The sequence below is a fragment of the Saprolegnia parasitica genome (genome assembly GCF_000151545.1).
Source record: "Saprolegnia parasitica CBS 223.65 unplaced genomic scaffold supercont2.79, whole genome shotgun sequence".
NCBI lineage: Eukaryota > Oomycota > Saprolegniomycetes > Saprolegniales > Saprolegniaceae > Saprolegnia > Saprolegnia parasitica.
In genome coordinates, this window is record NW_012156473.1 from 76146 (window position 1) to 94994 (window position 18849).

Sequence of the window (18849 nt, forward strand, 5' to 3'; positions counted from 1 at the left end):
GACTAAAAGACTCAACGACTAAACACCAAGGAATGACCGATGCAACACAAACGAGGCATCAATATCGACAGCTTACGGCAGTGTGCGCCTAGCAGCAACGACGACGTGTCCCTTTTAACCATGCTTGGACCACAACGCTCCCTCACAGCATTAATCGGTACACGGCGGACGCATCGACTACACCATAAACTAATAAAACGACTACGGGTTCCATCGTTGTTCTCGGAAAGAACACGTCGTAGAATCGAGAAAATTAATTCAAGCTTGTACAATGTATGTAGATGTAATAAAAACGATCGGTTTCACAGGGCCCCTCGCCGCTCTTGCCGTTTGTATGGATTTGACATTCACTCTTCAAATCCAACGAAGACGACGATGAGCAACCGCAGCAGCGCCGCCGCCGAGGCCATCTCGTTCCTGCATGACCTCCACCGCATGTGGGGCGCGGGCTCGATGGACTTTGCGCCGGAAGACCCGGCGTACGTGGCCTTCCTCCGCCATGTGGCCATGGTCTGCTTCAGCATTGGCCTCGTCGCGTTCGCCCTCTTGCTCCTCATCGTGGCCCGGCGTATCTTCTTGGCCGCGCCAGCGCGCTTCCGCCGACGTGCGCATCATGAGGCTTCGTTTGACGTCATGGCCGTGGTCTTGCTGGGTATCACGGCGCTGAGCGCGCTCAGTGGCCTGCTCGCCGAGGCGCAGGTCGACTACAGCGTGCACAAGATCGCACACAGCATGAAGAACGTGTCGCACACCTTCCATGAGATCCAGGCCGTGACACAAGGCGTCGAGTATTCGGCCAGCGGCGTCCGAGCGACCGTCGACGACATGATTGTGGCGTTCAATAGCTCGTTGCCGCACGACGCCAACGACCTCGCGATCGAGGCCTTACGGTACATGGCCCTCTGCTCATGGCGATGCTCATAGACAATGCATTAGCATGGACCACGCCGGGCAGGCGCTCTTGGAGCACGGCCGCGCCCTCCCTAGCAACCTCTCGTCCATGGCGTTCAACTGGGAAGCCGAGTACTTTTGGATCAAGTCGTCGACGAACGGGATTATTTTGACCATGGCGCTCTCGTGCTTCCTCGCCATTGCGGCCATTGGGTGGTCCATGTCGGGGTCGCTGCGCTTTGCTATCTTTCTCGTGCTCGTGATCATTCCGTCGTCGCATGCGCTCTTCGGCGTCTACTTGTCCAACTCGATCGAGGCCGCCGACTACTGCATTGCGCCATCGCACAACACGCTCCGCCTCTTCCGCAACGACTCGGGCGTGGCGTACTTTGTCGAGTGTCCGTCGAACGCGACGTTGTACGCGCCGTCGTGGGCGCGAATGAACGCCAGTCACGACCACGCGCTGGCGCTGGAAGCGACCTTGGCCGACTACGCCAAGACGCTGCCGACGATGGACCGCGAGAAGCTCCAGAGCATGTACCTAGACCCGATTCACGAGCAGTTAAAAGCTCTCTCGACGCTCCGCGCACGCTTCGCGACCGTGTCGGCATGCACGTCGACCAAGGCGCTGCACACGGACGTTGTCGACTCGTGGTGCACGTACGGTGTCCTCGGCCTCCTCTCGCTCTGGCTCCACCAAGTGGTACTCTGCGTGCTCCTCTTTATTAGCGCCGTTGCGCTCGTCGCGGTGTACGAGAACGTCCGCGCCAAGGAAGACCGCCTCGAGATGCAGTACCATCTTCTCTCGAGCTACGAAGACGAAAACCACGTCGAACACTTGTACATGACGCCTGAGTAGGTTGCGCGTCGCTATCTGCATGTCGTATATTTCCAAGTGTTTGCTTCTACGGCTTGTGTTGTCGCCTGCTGCCATGCTGGAGATGGAACCATAACTAGAGCAGCTAGCCCTCGAGAAGATGGCTCTTCCCACCCCAGCTTTGTGATCAATCCTCCGCAAATCTCATCAAGCCATCATGAGTGGACCTAAAGAACTGCTGGCGGTGCACGATCAAGCCTTGCAGTATACTCGTGGAACCCGTGTCAACATGAGCCCCAGAAAGCAGCCTGCAGAGCTCTCGAGCCAAGCGCACCAGAAAACTCACGTGTTGGCGGCGCCGTCGATCCAGAGCTGACGTGGAGTGGCCGTCGTTCCGGGATATCAGGATATCGACACTTAATTGGCTGCTACGGTATTGCCGAGAGGCACAAGCAACTCGAGACATGCCAGGCTTGCGCTGTGTACAACATTTGTGCAGAGCAAACGCAACTTGGATCAAACGATAGATTACTCTTGATCAATGTATGCACGGGTCGAAGTTCGGATGCTCGGGTACATACTCATTTGCACTCCGCAACTGAAAGAGCTCGACCAGTTATTTCTCTGTCGTACTATGACTGCTGTTTTTTCGTCCTCCGTGACATGAAGCTCCCTCGCGTCGCTGTTGCCGGTCTCCTCTTTATTGCTGCCCGCAAGGCCAAGCATCCTCCATTACGTCTGGTAGCACGTCCAACAACGCCACGCCTGCCGCCGACACCTCCCCAACGTTGGTTGCTGCCACGTCTGTAGCCGCAGCGCACCCAAAAAGAGATTGAGCCAACATCGCCGTCGGCTGGCTTGGTCAGCGATGCCACGCCTGCTCCGATCGAAGACGTCATTCCAGCCGCGATTGCCAACGCCGCGTCGTCGGGCGTCTCGGGCGATGACTTGGTTGCTGTCGCCATCTCGGCCGGTGTCGACCCTGCGATTGCCCGTGCCGTGGCTAGTGCTGCAGGTAGTGCCGCCGGAACGCTGGCACCGATCGCCGAGGTCATTCAGGCTGCTCTTGACAGCGGCGCAAGCTTGGGTCGGGCGCAAGCCGTTGCGTCTGTCGAAGCGATCCAGCAAGTGGCCGCGGACGCCGGTGTCAAGTCGTCGGTGGCGCTCCAGTTGGCAAATTGTACTGTCTACTACAGTTTACAACAGTCTACTACGCTCCACGACAGAAGCTCCTCGTGGTGGGTGCATCGCCGATAGTTTACATACTCCGCGCGCACCTTGCTTGACACGCAAAGGCAGGCACATCCGGATACACCGCGGGATGTCGGGCGGCGCATCCGGATTCCCAACTGCTTGATGACCCAAGCCGAATTATCAGCATGGCCAAGGAAGGTGGGTACTATGCGGTGGCTGTCGGCCGCACCGCCGGTGTCTACCGGACGTGGGACGATGGCGCCAAGGAGCAGGTCCATGGCTTTCCAAACGCTCGCTACAAGAAGTTCACCACCGAGGCCGACGCCACCGCCTTCATGCAGCGCCACGGAAAGCGGACGCGGTCGCCCGACGTTGAAGCGCCGCGGCAAGTGCGTTCAAAGACCGAGACCAAGTTCTACGCCGTCGCGCGGGGCCTTCGTGGCGTCTCGGGCGTGTACACGTCGTGGGCCGAGGCGTCTGGTCATGTGCAGGGCTTTCTCGGCGCCAAGTACAAGTCGTTTCTGACGCGCGCCGAGGCGGACGCGTTCATCGCCACCCATCGCGCGATCAAGGCCGGTGCGGCCGTCGTCGACCCGTCGTTGCCGGATCCGAAGGACCCGGCGACGCTCGTGGCCTTTTGCGACGGCAGTGCGATCGGCAACGGCAAGCGCGGCTGCAAAGCGGCATTTGCGTGTGTGTTTCCGCACCACGACGAGTGGGCCGTCTCGGGCAAGCTGCCGCCCGGCGTCTTTGCCACGAACAACCGCGCCGAGTACTTGGCGGCGATCGAGGCGATGAAGCGCGCCAACGTGCAAGACCCAGCGCAGACGCGGCCGCTGTACATCTTCTCGGACAGTATGCTACTGATCCAGTCGATGACCGAGTGGCTTGCCGGCTGGCAGGCCAGGAACTGGGTCAAGGCCGACGGTGCGCCGGTCAAGAATGCCGATTTGCTCCAAATTCTCCACTCGACGCAAGGGGCGCGTCGCATTCTCTGGCGGCACGTCAAGGCGCACACCAACAAGAAAAACTGGGAGTCGGTCTGGAACGACAAGGTCGACAAGCTCGCGCGGGCCACGGCCATGAGCTAAGACCTATATATCATGTTGCATGTCTCTACCTGGTGATGACTTCAAATTCGTGCCGTACTGGACGATTTTGTTAGCGAGTCTGGAGACGATGCAGATGCCGATGGCAGACAGCTTGTCCGTCATGACAATATCCCGCTATGTCTGGCGATCACTGAGTCTAATACGATATACAACAAAACTCAACGTGCAATCAGTGTACACAGTGCCGTCGTATGCAGTCGATTACGTGGTCGGTGTTATCTAGTCGCGCTTTTGGTTGGCGGCTGGCACCGTAAAGACCGTGATGCCAAGCGCCGTCTTGACTTCGTAGATGACCGAGACCACAATGTGGATGTAGGCGACGAACGAGATGAAGAAGAACTCGTTCAGAAAGAGGGTTTCCGTCTCCTTCTGGACCGGGTAAATCCCTTGCCAGTGGCTAAAGCCCCAGTGCGCCGCCACGTAAAAGATGGGCACCAGCGTCTTTCGGAACGGGTGGTACTCTTCGCCGCAGAGGTGCGCGAGCATCAAGTGCAGCTACAAAACATCGTCGACACGACGCACTGTCAGCATGACATACCACGAGTTTGCTGTTGAGGAGCCCGATCGTCCAGAGAAACATGCGCGGGTGGATCGCCTTGATATTGGCCGGCGACAGAATCGCCCACAGAAGCGCGAGCCCGTTCAAAATGGCAAACGGCGTCAGACGGGTGAGCGCGATGAGAAACGACCCCTTCTGGGCGTGCACGGTCTTGATGACGTTGATCAAGCTACGACAGCATGCATGCATCGCATCTTCCTGCAGCACATAGCAAGAGCGTACTTGGCGAGGACGGTGAACGTCGACGACGCAATCATGACACCGAGGAAGATCGTGTTGTGGAGGACACCGGGTAGGATCGTGGATTCTTGGAGCCAGAACGACGGACCTTCATTGACTCGTCAGTGTATAAAGTCGATCAGAAAGAGGCGCCGTACCCATGATCGCCGTAAAGAGCTTGATGCCAATCGCAATCAAGACGCCTTCGGTGGGCCCGTTCAGAATCGGAAGGTCGAGCGACCCTGTGTAGTACTCTTCCCACGTCGCCGCGATAAAGACCATGTTGACCCAGAGACCGAGGCACGTGGCCTTCCAGCCCGCGCCAAACTGCACGACGCACGACATGGTCATGCTCCCGATCGTGCAGTTGATCGCGTCGCAGCCGTGGTCAAAGAGGAGGCCGAGCGGCGACGACGTGCCGGTGCGCCGCGCTTGTTTGCCGTCCAAGTTGTCGAGCGTCTAATCGAGATCTATCGAGATCTATCGATCGAATGGTCGGCATACCTGGTAGGCAAAGAGAGCAAAGGCGGCGTAGACGTACACCCACGGCGGGCACTCGCCGTCGAGCGACGGGCAGTAGTAGAGGAAGAGCAAGTGCGAGCTAATGACCGCGAGCAGCCCGAGCAGCGTGATCTATCGCCAATCGGATAAGGTGCCCAAAGTGCAAAGTCGTCGTATTACGAGGTTGGGCGCGAGCCAGAGCGGGAGGTACTCGAGGAGCAAGTTGTTCATTGGCGTCAGCACATGCTTGTAGATGAGCGAGTGGTCGTTGCCCTTGTACGAGTAGAGCTTGAGGTTCTTCGAGCCTTCCTTCGAGACGTACTTGCCAAAGTACATGGACTTTTCATCGCTCGTCAATGGCGGGGACATCCTCGTTTCTAAGAATGCTTCTGCGTCAACATCATCGGGCGTCATCCGGATACGCCGCCATGACATCCAGCCCGCCAGTAATATCCGGACAGGTCCTCCACTTCAAGGTGATATGAAGGCTAGTCAAGCACTGCAATGCTGCTGCTGCGCTGGCCGGTTGCATGGACGCGCCACTTCGTACGCGCCAAGCTACGGCGTGCGCTCAAGCGGAGATCGGCAGGGTTCGTTTGGGTGCGTTTAGCCAAATACCCCGTGCGCCTGGCCTTGCACACGGTGCGGTGCCAACTTGAGTCGTCGGAAATGTGATATGTTAGTCGTCGCTGAGGACAAAGTTGTACATCGTCCATCACCGTCAATTGAACGCTGCTGCAAGGAACCCCCGACGATATCACAGGCGTCGCGAGGCAGTTGGATCGTACTTGTCGTGCCCGATGGCGCTGAGAAGGACCAACGTATGGTAGCATCATCTGCAACACAGCACGTTAGAGGAAGGAGCACGGTTGTGTCGCGAGGCGCCGCTGCCAGCTCCTTCTTCTGCCTTTTCCATCACTTCACTTGGGTGACACAACTTTGGAGTGCACAGCAGGTCAGCTGCAGGAGGCCAGCCATCGTCGTCATGGACGACTAAGACGTGCAATAAGATGCCAAAGCTGGGAATATAAAGCAAAAATCGTGTTGGAGGGTTTCTCTAGTCTACAGTGGTGTGGCTCCAAGTACGTCGTAAGGCAGGGGCGTTAAATCATCTTCAAATAATAGTGGGTCCGCAGAGACTGCGGCAACATACATACATGGCAGTGGCGGCGTTAGACCTCGTGCTCCTTGGCGTGGGACATGCACCAGCCTTTGCGTTGGGCCCACTTGAGGCACTTGGGCGCCTTGCAGCGTTCGCCACCACCGTGCATGCGGCACAGTTGCTTGAGATGCGCCTTCTTCTTGCAGCCGTCCACGGCACAAAACTTGCCACCGCCGTGCGACTTGCACAGCCCACGCGATTGCGACGCGCGGTGGCAGCCCTCAAAGCGGCAGCGCGAGCCGCCGCCGTGAGCGATGCAGAGGCCTCGGCTTTGGCTGTTCTTGAGGCAGCCCGCATGCGTGCACTGTCGGGCGCCGCCATGCTTCTTGCACTTTTGGTGCGATCGGGCGCGGTTGTTGCATCCGGTGTGTGTGCACGTCTTGCGCGCGCTCGAGTTGGGCGAGTCGGCGCCATCGTCATTGCCCATATCGTCGTCGGGCACGTCCGCCTTGGGAATCGTCACGCGCAGCGGCGCACTTGTCGATGGCATCATCGAGACAGGCAAGAAGGACGTTTGCGCGAGCGGCGTCGCGCGCGGTGCGAGCGGCACGCGCTTCTGCGAGTCCTTGGCCTTAGGCGCGGTTGCCAGGCCAAACGAGTAGGGCAGCGGCGTGATCTGGTCCATCTCCTTCTTGGCGCACATCATGTTCCAGTCGAGGTTGTCGCCCGTCGCCTTGTCGTCGCAGGCGTGAATGTCGGCAATGTTGGCATTAAAGTTGAGCAGCGGCAGGTCGTTCTCGTCGGACGGCAGCTCGAGCGCGTCCAGGTCAAAGTTGAACGGGTCGAGCTCCATGTCATAGAGCTCCTTGTCCAGAAAGAGCGGCTGGTAGACGCCATTGTCGGCCTCAGCCACCACCTGCAGCGGGAAGGCCTTGCTCTCGTCCAGGAAGGACTCCATGCGCATGAGCCGTGTCACGAGCGTCGGCGCGTCGCCGAGCGGCTGCAGCTTGTCGATGCTCATCGTCGTCTTCGTCGTCTTCGTCTCCACGGCCAAATCGGCGAATGTTCAGTCCAACGTACAGGCCGGCTGCGACCTTCACTCGTGCTCCCGGCGTTTGCATACAAACGCCAAGTGCTTTTGGTCCGCCGTTTTTTAAATGTATTTTCTTTAATGCCCGACACCGTGTCTTTTAATGCGCGCACTGGCTTTCCGTTGGATTTGTACTTGCGTTTTGTATGTAGAGGCCACCACGGGGTTGGATTAAAAGAATTGTCCGAAAGGTATCTTGGCTTTAAAGAATACAAGTCTCTTCGAGAAATTTCGACCGGTTTGACGTGCATTCAATTGGGTGAAACCTCTCAGAACGTATACAATCAGATTTCACATTGCAGGAATGATGGTCGGCCGTGAACCGCGCGGTCGGCTGGCGCTGCGTCAGGGGCGCGCTTCGAGTGGCACCTTGTGATTGGACGAAATCCGCTTCTGTGGCGCACTGTGATTGGCCTGGACCAAGAGACGCGACCAACGCTGGCGGCGACGGTGGCAAGGAAGAATTTTCTTGTGCGTCCAAATGCGGCCATCGAACTCGAGAGTCGATGATGGTCCACGACAATGCGGCTTATGAATGGCTGCAACTTGATTCTTTGCGGCTCCGTTTGATAATTTTAATTTTGCTGTGCTTGACGAAGTATCAACCTGGCAAGATTTGCACTCGTTTATGCGCGACCTAGTTCACGATTATGGCGTTCTTGCTTGGTCCAGATGACGTCGGCGAACGACCTCAAATTTAGCTACTTCCTTGGACGTTTTCCGTGTTAAATGGACATGACGATACCCTTCGCGTCCCATCAACACGCATCCCATCAGCACGCATCCCCTGGTATTAGTGGATAGTGCTTTTGTATTGTGCAAGACTGGATCCAAATGCTTGATCGAGTCGGGGCAGAGGAGCTCTTGAAGAGGCATGGATCGCATCATTTGCATCAACTGATATGCGTGCGACGAGTCATGTTGAAGTCTTATTGGCAGAGATATGCGCTGCGATTGTACTGTACGAGTGGTTCAGACAAGCAATACTGGATACCAGGCTCTTCCAGTCGAAATGTTGCGTCTCTTCCGCAACATTTTGACAGGAAGGGCACAAAATATGCCCCACGCTTTCCACGAGGTTGAAATAAATGTACCTATTTATGAAGTTGGTGCAGAGTAGCAAGTCTGCGCACAAGCTTCAACTTGAAACTCAGAGTTGCTGAAAGGGAAATCAAGTTGTCTATTCCGCAGTCGGAGCTCGGTACAGGTACGTTCAGTCATTCGCCACAAGACACGCTGGTTCTCGTGTCAGCAAACCGATGACACTGCACGATCACACAGCGCTTTCATAAATGGGCCATACAGCTGTATGCCCTAAGAAGCTTGTGCTCCAGCTGCGCGATCGTGAACTTGAAGGATCCTTGCTCGCTCGTTCGGGCACCACAGCGCTCCCTAGCCTCCGTTTTAAGTCCGAACTAGTGTCCCAGCGTAGCACACCGCGCATCCATTCTTCTGGGAAATGTCGTCGCCGAAGATAAACGCTGATGGCGAGACGCAAACGAGATACAAAAACGCTCGGAGAGGAACGACGCAGGACCTGTTCATAACTGCAGCGCCAACGCTTTGGTGCTTGTTAACAATCGATTGCCGTAGACGACCGGCGTCGGCCTGGTAAAACTCGCCTCTCAAGCGCTTCTCATCAGCGGGTTCTCATGGTATCGTGGTGGCATCAATTGGCCTTTATCAAGTCCATGCGCCGTCTTTCAGTGGCATGACCGCTGACGCAAGCAGAGTTGTCAATGAAGATGTCGACAACTCCGACATGTACAGTACACCGCTCACGCTACCAAGTATTCCTGTATGAACGGTGCACAGCCTTGGTGCGCAACAGCATATCATGACCAAACTAGTAGCGAGGATGGATGGAATCTTCGATGGACGTCATCGCCGTTCGAACACGATTGACTCGTCGGACGTCTGTCCAACACCTCTATTTGATCCGTGGACATCAGTCCGCCTTCTCCGATGCAGGTGTGGTTTGAGTGTTGCCAGATTGCTTTGTGTTGGAGGTTGCACCAGCGCACAGATACTCCCTGTTCTGTTGCCTTCCCGACGACTGCAGAGTTGGCGCACACGAAGCGTGACCCAGCACCAAGGTGATGCCGCCTTCGTGCAATGTACAAACTGTCTAGAGGAACAGTAATAAGGGCAATCAACGCCGTGCAAGCCTCTCGACGTCTCCCGGCTTCGCGCTGAACTGCACCACGAAATTCGCACCATACGCACTTTCTTCAACGAGCAAACTTCGTTTGAGCGCTAATCCGTAGTATAAATCTACCCGACGTCGAAGTCGTACATACTGATTAAGCCAATTTCGCTACTCATGCGGAGGGTGCCAGCTGGAAACGCGCATGAGTTGCACTTGCTCGCAGATCATATTCCGCCATGGCCCTACGAGCGTCGCCGCTACTGCTCGTCGCCACCGCGTCTGTCGCGGCCGAGACGCTACCGATCAACGGCTGGTACCCATGCAGCATCAACACCGAGGCGACGCTCGCGCCCAAGTCATCATCGTCGTCGTCGGTCCTGTCGCTCAAAGCCAGCATCGGCGACGACGGCCGCATGTGGAGCGCGCTTCTGCACCCGATGCGCACCACGTACATCGAGGCGCTCGCAACGACCAAGCGCGCAACGACTGTTGAATGCGCTACGTTCACGCTGCCGCTGTGCCACGCCGGGCTCTGCACCGCCAACGCCAGCATGTCGACAATTCCCGTCTTTGTCAAGCGCGCGCTCGCAAGCACGCGGACGACGTCGACGAAGGCACTTTGGTTTCTCCAGGGCGGACCCGGCGCCTCGTCCGTCAACAGTACGGCACCTCCCTTCTTCGTATCGCGATGCACTTATACTTGTAGTGGAGTCGTTCATGGTGCTGCTCTACAACGTCCTCGGTGGCGCAGTCGACGTGTACACGATGGACCACCGTGGCACAGGGCGTAGCCACCGGTTAACGTGTGCTGCCGCGCAGATCGAGACGTCGGGAAGCCCCACGAAGGGCCAAATCACCAACAGCGTCCTCGCGACGTGTGCCCAAGACGTCAACGTCCAGCTCGGCGACGGCGACGGTACGTGGCCGCGGATAGAAATGGCATGGGCAAGCGAATGCGATCTAGCGTCCGTGCTGCGGTCCTTCTCGACGACGAGTGCCGCCATGGACTTGTCCAAAGTGATTACGAGCCTCGGTAGCGACAACACGTTTGTGTACGGCGTGAGCTACGGCACGTACCTCGTCGAGCGTCTCATGCAGCTCGAGAACCCGAGTATCAAGGGCTACATCCTCGATGGCGTCGTCTCCAACTCGGGCAGCCAAACCAACCAGAAAATGGTGTTTAACGACTGGGACAAGAACGTCGACAGCGTCGGTAAGTGGCACATCGTATACATCGACGTGAACACAGTAATTTGTAGCGCAAACCTTTGTCGATCTCTGCACGGCGGATGCCTTTTGCAGCGCCAAGTTTCCCGGCTCGGGTGCGTCAACGTTCGAGTGTCAAGTGGCTAAGGTTGCGTGTGATTAGATTTGAAGACCACGATGACCGCTTTGTACGCCTCCTTGGACGCGGCGCCGACCAAGACGCAGTGTGCGTCGCTGCTTTCGTCGGTGCAAGAAGGGTTGACGCCGTCGGACCTGCTCCGCATCGTCTTTTCGACGCTGCTGCAGGACCAGAGCTTGCGGCCGCTCATTCCCGCCCTTGTCTACCGCATCCAGCGGTGCAACACCAATGACGCGCTCGCCGTCTACAACTTTCTTGTCCAATTGACAAGCTCGTACGACGACAACCTTGTCCTCAAACAATCTGCTATCGTTTGTTCTGGTTGCTTTAGGAGCAGCGACGACTCGGATGTGCTCGACTCGACGATGCTGTACAACCTCGTCGTCGCGTCCGAGCTCTGGCGCACGCCGACCGAGAGTGCCTCGGCGCTCGCTTCGACGTTCAAGTCGACGTTGATTGGCAGCGACGTCTCGGACCTCGCGAAAATGTACTGCATTGCGAGCGGCGGTAAAGACGCCAACTGCGCCGGCGTCACGTCGTCGTCGTTCAAGTCTTCCCGGCTCCAGTACCCCACCGACAAGTACTTTGACCAGCCGATTGCGATCCCCACCGGCGCGTCTGTGCTCCTCATGGGCGGTCGCCTCGACCCGCAGACGTACTACAAGTACGGCGCGTACCAATACGACAGCTTTATCGGCACCGCCAAGCGCCTCGTCGAGTTCAACTACTCGGCGCACGGTGTCGTCGGCAACACGCCTGTCACCACCAAGGTACACGACGGCATCGACGCCAAGGTCTTCACCGTCTGTAGAACGAAGCGCCCTGTGGTGCGCAGATCCTCGGCTCGTTTGTACGCGTCAATGGCGACCTCGATAGCCTTGACACGTCCTGTATGGCCTTTGTCCAGCCCATGACGTTCCAGTTGGCATCCTCCGACGTCCAGTCGCTCATGGCGACGACCGATGCATACGACGGCATCCCGACGCAAAAGTTCACGCAAGGAATTACCAGGTCGGGCGGCGGGTCATCCTCCGGGTCGCTCGGCAGCAACACGACGAACAACACAACGTCGTCAGGGTGGAAGACGGCGGCGATCCTCGCGTTCGTTCTCGTCGGGCTCCTCCTGCTCGTCACTGCGATCCTCTTGTACCGAGCCCGCGTCCAGGCCCAGAAACCGCCCACGTACGACGAACACGTGCCCGACGCTTGATCCTGTACATCGGCGTCCTTGCATACACTGCTGTGTGGACATATCTAATATACCGATCAACCTCTCGACGACCCATCATGATGTGCGTGTTGCTGGTTCATTGCATAACGCTAGCGCTAGGCAACGTTCTTGGGTGGAACAGCGATATTTACGCTTCCGGCGACGCAGCGTCGCGGGCAAGGACGTAAATGTACGGACGATGCACCAGCTGGAGACGGCGGACGTCAATGCGATCAAAGATCTCGACCACCGCGATCGAGGAAAAGCCCTATGAGAGCACGTTCCGTCCAGCTGCACTCCCGTCGTGTCGTACCTCTCGCGCCAGCGTCTCCGTCACCAAGTAATCAAACGCGCTAAAGTCGGTCACGTCTTCCGCCTTGCTGTACCTATGGTATCGATAGCATCGACAGATAGATATCGGGATGTGTGACGCACGTCCACGCAGAATACTGCTCGCCAAAGCGGGAGACGCCCGTCATGGCCGCCGCCACGTCAATGTGCACGTGCACCGGCTCCGCCGCGCGCGCATGTTGGAGCGCGTGCAGCTTTGCAAATGCGACGCCGCCTACGCTATCCATCCAGATCTCAGCGCCTAACGCAGAGGCAAACCCGGGTAGTTGGCATGCGACGCGAGCGTAAAGACCACCGAGCACAGCGCCGTGATGGCAAGACTTAGCACGACACACAGCAAGGGCCATGCGGCCTTCGCAACGTCAATCGACCATCGAGACGATTGTAGAACGGTACCTTGTGCCGGCCGCGCCAGAGTTTGGCGACACCCTATGGTGGACACTGTACGGCAACCAGCACGTGAGAAGGCGCACGTACGACAGCAGAGGCCAGATTGAGCATCGGCACTGCGTTCAGAATGAACCGAAGCTCCTTGTGGGGCAGGATTGAAAAGAGCAGCATGTACAAAACCACCTACATCGCCGCGTGATGCACATGAACGCAAGAACGCCATCTTCTACCGGCAGCACGTAGTAGCAGACGTCGCGGTCCAACCAGTTGGCGGATCGGAGCTGCGCCAGCCGCACCGTGGAGAGATGTGGAAGGATGGACCCAAGCGACCTACGTCGATACGTCGTCACGCATCCGATCGCGAAGCAGAGAGGATGGTACGTGAGGCCCAGCGGCAGCAAGAGCGCAGACGCTCCGAGGATGCGGGGCAGCGCCGACGTAAAGTACCAATGGAACGGGTGCGTGCCCCACTCGTGGCTCTTGTTGAGGATCGTGTTGAAGTAGAGCACCTCGCCCTCGGGCCAGAGCCAGCGCTGCCAAAAGGCCGAGTCCACGCCGACGGTCAGTGCCAACGCGCTCAGCGCAGCCGTCACGCCGGTCGCAACCATCTCGACAAACCCCACCTACGACAGTATCGCTCGTCCGTGCACTGCATTCCACGCTTCCACGTACATGGCGCGCGAATAGCAGCGTGAGCAAGATCGGGGCGAAGAGCACGGCTGTGTCACCTCGAAAGATGATGGTCGAGATGCTGAGCAGCACGATGACGCGGCGAGGCTGGTGCTACGACGGCTTGTTCAAGGCGAAAATGCACATGTCGTACCTGCATCCACGCCGCGTACGCGAGCAGGACCAAGATCTACAGCCGATCAACGTCGCACCATCATCCATCATCCATAGAGATAACGAAGGACTGTACAAGCGCAAAGATGTTGGGCAGCGTGCGGCTCATGTAGAACACCAAGTGGAACTGGACGGCGGTCACGAGGCTGTAGGCGACCGCGGTGTCCGAGCCAAAGACGCTGCCGATCGTGCGCTTGAGCGTCCGCCACGCACCAAACGAGAGCAGCCATAAGGATGCGCGGGCGGCGACTTGCATCGACGCCTTGGAGAGCAGGAGCGAGGCCGGCGCGGCGACCATGGCGACGGGCAGCGCGCCGAGAAAGGTCCGTGGCACGACGCCTGGGAACTCGAAATGGTCGTAGCGCGTGATGTTGCGCTCGTAGAGGAGGTCGTGGATCGCCTGGAGGTTGAAGCTCTCTTCGACCTTGGCGAACGGGCTCAGCCAGAGCTGGAAGGCGCCGACGGCCAGCACGACGACTTCGTCGGCCATGGCGTGTCAAAAAGTGGTCCACCCGTGGAAAACACATAAAACGCACGTGTAGAATCCAGTGAAAAATAAAAAAATCAATTAGTGAAAAACGCGTCGGCCACATCGAACCACACCTCGTCCGAAACTCGTGCTATAGTCCCAGCGTGCCCGAGTGCTCTTGCAAGCGTTGGACGAGTCACTGCCATAATGAATGGGGCCCTTCTCGGACAACCCTCCGGCATCTTGTGAGAGACTGCAAGAAACGAAATGATAGAGCCTACGAGGCTATATCATTTCGTTTCTTGGCCCTCGGATTCGAGAGCTCGACGTCGATAAACGGCAACGTGCAGCAATGACGATCGAACGACCTCGCGCAAACCTCCATGGTCCTACGTCGTAGAAAAACGGAAGCTGAAGCACGAGAAGAAAGCGACTTGCTGAAGACAAGCACGTTCCATTCGATGGCGACGCTTTAAAAGGTCGTCGTAAGAGACGCACGCCATCATCTCATACACCAAGCAGAAATCGATCGCACCGGCGCGAGATCGCACCAGCAACCAACCGTGTAGAAAGCATGCGAAGCATCGATGGTGGCCGAGCGTATCTTTGGTCTCGCACGTGATTGGCTTGAATTAAAACGGCCGACAGCCGACTTTTGCTCAGTTTCGACGACGCACATCGTGGCAGCAGCTTAAATAACGATACACACAAAAGTACTAACTAGGTTTTGGCTAATGCCGCGTGTACATTTCGACGATCGTCGGTAGCGGCTTGATCTGGCTGCGCGCGACCTTGGACATGCAGCGCGTGAACGGCACGCGCTTCCCGGCCACCGTGAGCACGGTCCGGTTCAAGAAGGCGCGCGGGAGGCGGATCGGCGACTTGGGTCGCTGCAGAAATCGATCCAAGAGCGAGTGGAAGCTCGGCGGCGACCCTTTCCGCGTCAGCACTTGACACCGCGGCAGTGTGCTCTGTGTCGGGCGCGGCGGGCTGGCCGGGCGTGGCGGCGGCGTCGGCTTCTTGACGACGTACGCCTCGTCGCTGGTCCCAGCGGGCGCCGAGGCCACCGACGCCCGGAGGCATTGACCAAGTTGGATCCAAACCTTGACAAGATCTGTCCAGGAACTGCGGCTGCTCATACTGTAGTCGGTGGAAGACGGTGCGCGGTTCAAGTCCAATTGGCGACTGGGTTCAACGCGGTGGTGTTCATGGACCGCGACCACTTCCATATTTCTGTCGCCGGTGCAAAAGGTGGCTACCGTACATTACCGTACACTCCACATCTCGCACCAGCCATCTACAAATTTCAAGACAAGCCGTCCGTGATGTACGGCGTGGACGACGCCGGATCGTGTTTGATTGGCATCGCTGGCGTCGTCCAACGCCCCGACGAGCCAACACCCGTTTTTGTTGAGGTTGAAGTATCCTTGCCGCCATTCGAGCATCCTCACTCAATATCTCTGCTGCGTTCGAACGCATTGTGCATCGGACGGGCTCGTTGACGCTGACGCGAGCAGCCGCCGCCCACCGACCCTTGGCGACGCGACGCGAAATCGGTTGCTGCGAATCCGCCAAACCTGGCGTGGGTGCAAAAACACACGGCGACACCGCGGCAAGTGACACGTTGGTGATGGCGTCGGTGCCACGTCTTTGTCACTTTGGGAAAGCAGCGGCGAGCGAGAAGGTGCATCGCATTGAGAATCCGGGCATGTCTCGTGGCTTCCTCAGCAGCGGAAACAGGTCTCGAAACAGATCGAGTACGAGGGCAGCGCTAGACCAAGTCGTATGCCATGTCCTCGATTGCTCGCGACGGCAGCTAGCATACTTGGTAGTACGTCATGAAGCTGCCACCTGTGGAAGCAGCAACTCACGAGTCGAAGAACGACTCGCACCGTCCTACCCGCTAGTGCAAGGTGGATGGCGTCCATCCATTAGCTGCACCCAAGATACCGGTGCACACTTTTGTATGTGGGCAGAGACGTCCCTGTTTCTGCTCTGCGTCCGACGACGCAGCTCGTTGGGTACACTGCAATGAGGCGCGGCTGCAGTAGCTTCCCTCGCCTCATGCAATCCTCCCGCGATATACGATGCTGCATTGAAGCACTGTAAACTTACCGGTACGAGCTCTCAGCTGCGACTTGTGAGCGCGAGAGTGGTATGACGTCGTCGAGCCAGTAAGTCGGCAAAGTGCACTGCGGAGAAGGTTCCTCGCGAATGCTGCTTTGGCCTTGTGCAGCTTGCCGGCTCAGGTCGCCAGCTCGACCAGATCATCAGCCCAGACACCCGGGTGAAAGACGTGCTGATGCTGAGCCCTGTACAGTACCCTCCTCCTCCTCCTAACGTCATTCCGCGCATGTGGATTTGGCTTCGACGTCGATTAGGGTAGTAGTGCTCGAAAGGTTAGCATCGCATTACCGTTTCTTAGTTCGTCGGCTGTTAGAGTTGACTTAGCGGCAAGCAGTGGCGGAGGTTAGCAGCGTCGTCGTGGTCGGTCCACGCCCGCGTCCGCACCACGAGGAGCCGCCACGTCTTCACGTCTAGAATGTACCACACGTCACCTTGCGAGAAGGTGAGGAGCCCCGCGAGGGCCGCAGACGCCTTGTCCAAGTAGCACGCGCCGTTCACTTTGCGAAAGAGAAGGCAGTACACGCTCTGCGCGTTGAGTAGGAGCGACGGGATGTCTCGGCGACGGAGTGTGGGCTGCAGTAGGCGCTCGATGCCATAGGTCGCAACAATACAGCCCAGCGCGATGCCGACTGTCGTACAGACACGGTCAACGCGGCCAATCTGAACGCGGCCACTCACACAGACGAGGCCGTCGTCCATGTTGATGAGCTCGCAGACACGCGCGACGTTGGCAGTCGCACTTGGCGGTGCATCGAAGAGCGTCCAAAGAAAGGTGCCACCCCACGTGAGGAGCGAGCTCTTGTACGCATACGACGGCGTGTACTGCTGCGTGACGCAGCTCAAAATGTCGTTGAGGACGTAGACGAGCCACGTCGCTTCGGAGGCCGCGAGGATGATCTTGGTCCAATGCAGCGGCGGCGACACGAGCAGCGTGCCAAGGCCTCTTCTCGATAACGTCAGCGTACTCGTATGCAAAAGACAGAGCGCCGTGAGGCTGCGTACAAACAGAACGCTGCGACCGACCCAGACGATGCCAACCGTTCGGTTGAACTCAAAGAGGTTGAGGCCCTCAATGTGCCCGCGCATGTGCAGCGTGTAGCTCAAGACGATAATGGCCATGCTTATGAGCACGATCGTAATGTAGAGCACAATTTGCTGGCAGTAAAGGCGTACGCTTGGGGAATCGAACTCGCATCCGGTGGCATCGTCACGGGCACCACACCAAGGCTCATCGTTGTGACGACGCCGGCGTCCCCTGTGAAGGCGACGACCTCGCGCTTGCCACTTGTCCACTCGTACAGCAGCATCCACCCATAGAAGCTCCAGATGCGGTCGACCGAATTCAAGAGCGATAGCTGCAAAAGCGACGACGAGCCATCGCTTTGGCGTCCGTACTGCACGACGGTCACGTTGTGCACCGCGACGGCATCGTAGGCCGCTTGCGCCTCGGCCGAAAACGCCAGCGACGAGTCGTACGTCTCGAGAAAACCTCCACCAGCAGTATAGTCGTTCACGCAGCGACTGTCAAGAATCGCATCGCTGCGGCAAATATCGACGTAGTCGTTCGCGTTCATCGACGGTGTCGACGTCGCATTGAACGCGGCCAAAGCAAAGAGCAGCTGCGGCGCTGTCGGCTGCATCGCCTCGAGGTACACCGAGTTGCAGTAGCTCGTCGCGCCAAACCCAATGCCCATGCCAAAAGAGAGGAAACCTGAGACTGCGTTGTCACCACACAAGAGGTTGCCGCCTGTCGAAATTCCGCTTGGTAGCGCCTGCCACACCATTGGCACCGGCAGTACAAAGTACTTGGTGGGCAAGCCCACGTAGCGCGCCTGCGCCTCGAGGTTGGCCGCCGAGAGCATCGCAAGCGCGTCACGAAACGACGCATAGTACCGCAAGAGCGGAGATGGCACCGGTACGATGACCATGTCGACGGCGTTAAACGGCCCCAGGTGCGACGAGAGCGAGTGAAACCCACTCGAGAGCGGGTACGACAAGGTGAGGTTGTCGACAAGGAGCTGCTCGCTCGATACGTTGGCAAACGCGAAATCACTGCTCGATCGAAGCAAGCTGCGCCCCGCGATCCGAGACGCATTGACGCCCACGGCCCAGAAATCACTCGCCAACGCCCAGTACATGACGTGTGACGTTTGCCGCGTCGGGTGAAAGCGACTTACAGTGCGGGCCAATATGATAGGTTCAGCCGTCTTTTTGTGACAGCCGTTACAGTATTTCACCAACAAGTGTGAAAAGGGTGGCAATCGAAAGCTCTTGCCACAAGCGATCGATTGCCACCGGAATTGGTGAAAAATGTTGGAAATTGGCGGAGGAATCGCTACTAATGGGTTTTGGACCCTGGCAAGAAAGATAGGTTCAAGTCCGAAATATGGTGAATACGATGCAAATCGAAGCTTTATTTGAGCGTTTACTTGCCAATAGGCTCTCCTTTTGGACCTGTAGACATCAAGGCAACGCTTCGT

General features: G+C 57.7%; 8 protein-coding genes across 8 annotated transcripts; 3 read left to right on the forward strand and 5 right to left on the reverse strand.

Moving 5' to 3' along the window:
• The first annotated feature begins 352 nt into the window (after window positions 1-352).
• On the forward strand, window positions 353-1797 carry SPRG_11689 (hypothetical protein). Its single transcript, XM_012351363.1, has 2 exons — window positions 353-890; window positions 937-1797. The coding sequence occupies exons 1-2, from the start codon at window positions 376-378 to the stop codon at window positions 1748-1750; spliced, it is 1329 nt and encodes a 442-aa protein (XP_012206753.1). The 5' UTR covers window positions 353-375; the 3' UTR covers window positions 1751-1797.
• A 574-nt stretch (window positions 1798-2371) lies between these two features.
• SPRG_11690 (hypothetical protein) lies at window positions 2372-2965 on the forward strand (the record flags this gene model as incomplete). The annotated part of the gene is made up of 3 exons (XM_012351364.1): window positions 2372-2449; window positions 2519-2877; window positions 2935-2965. 3 exons carry the CDS (start codon window positions 2372-2374, stop codon window positions 2963-2965), a joined length of 468 nt encoding a protein of 155 aa, XP_012206754.1.
• A 1227-nt stretch (window positions 2966-4192) lies between these two features.
• SPRG_11691 (hypothetical protein) lies at window positions 4193-5662 on the reverse strand (the record flags this gene model as incomplete). The annotated part of the gene is made up of 6 exons (XM_012351365.1): window positions 4193-4509; window positions 4553-4742; window positions 4796-4901; window positions 4951-5251; window positions 5297-5425; window positions 5474-5662. 6 exons carry the CDS (start codon window positions 5660-5662, stop codon window positions 4234-4236), a joined length of 1191 nt encoding a protein of 396 aa, XP_012206755.1. The 3' UTR covers window positions 4193-4233.
• A 652-nt stretch (window positions 5663-6314) lies between these two features.
• Window positions 6315-7447, reverse strand: SPRG_11692 (hypothetical protein). Its single transcript, XM_012351366.1, has one exon. The coding sequence runs from the start codon at window positions 7414-7416 to the stop codon at window positions 6466-6468; it is 951 nt and encodes a 316-aa protein (XP_012206756.1). The 5' UTR covers window positions 7417-7447; the 3' UTR covers window positions 6315-6465.
• Window positions 7448-9833: 2386 nt separating this feature from the next.
• Window positions 9834-12264, forward strand: SPRG_11693 (hypothetical protein). Its single transcript, XM_012351367.1, has 7 exons — window positions 9834-10294; window positions 10341-10550; window positions 10599-10847; window positions 10894-10956; window positions 11004-11253; window positions 11311-11749; window positions 11791-12264. The coding sequence occupies exons 1-7, from the start codon at window positions 9871-9873 to the stop codon at window positions 12187-12189; spliced, it is 2034 nt and encodes a 677-aa protein (XP_012206757.1). The 5' UTR covers window positions 9834-9870; the 3' UTR covers window positions 12190-12264.
• SPRG_11694 (hypothetical protein) lies at window positions 12261-14265 on the reverse strand (the record flags this gene model as incomplete). The annotated part of the gene is made up of 11 exons (XM_012351368.1): window positions 12261-12457; window positions 12503-12575; window positions 12625-12754; window positions 12799-12892; window positions 12937-12969; window positions 13018-13113; window positions 13161-13260; window positions 13312-13553; window positions 13603-13713; window positions 13754-13789; window positions 13850-14265. Coding segments are annotated over 11 exons (1451 nt in total), but the record flags the coding sequence as incomplete, so codon positions are not given.
• A 555-nt stretch (window positions 14266-14820) lies between these two features.
• SPRG_11695 (hypothetical protein) lies at window positions 14821-15381 on the reverse strand (the record flags this gene model as incomplete). The annotated part of the gene is made up of 1 exon (XM_012351369.1): window positions 14821-15381. The coding sequence occupies one exon, from the start codon at window positions 15379-15381 to the stop codon at window positions 14974-14976; it is 408 nt and encodes a 135-aa protein (XP_012206759.1). The 3' UTR covers window positions 14821-14973.
• A 1254-nt stretch (window positions 15382-16635) lies between these two features.
• SPRG_11696 (hypothetical protein) lies at window positions 16636-18507 on the reverse strand (the record flags this gene model as incomplete). The annotated part of the gene is made up of 2 exons (XM_012351370.1): window positions 16636-17489; window positions 17543-18507. The coding sequence occupies 2 exons, from the start codon at window positions 18505-18507 to the stop codon at window positions 16679-16681; spliced, it is 1776 nt and encodes a 591-aa protein (XP_012206760.1). The 3' UTR covers window positions 16636-16678.
• Window positions 18508-18849: the final 342 nt, after the last annotated feature.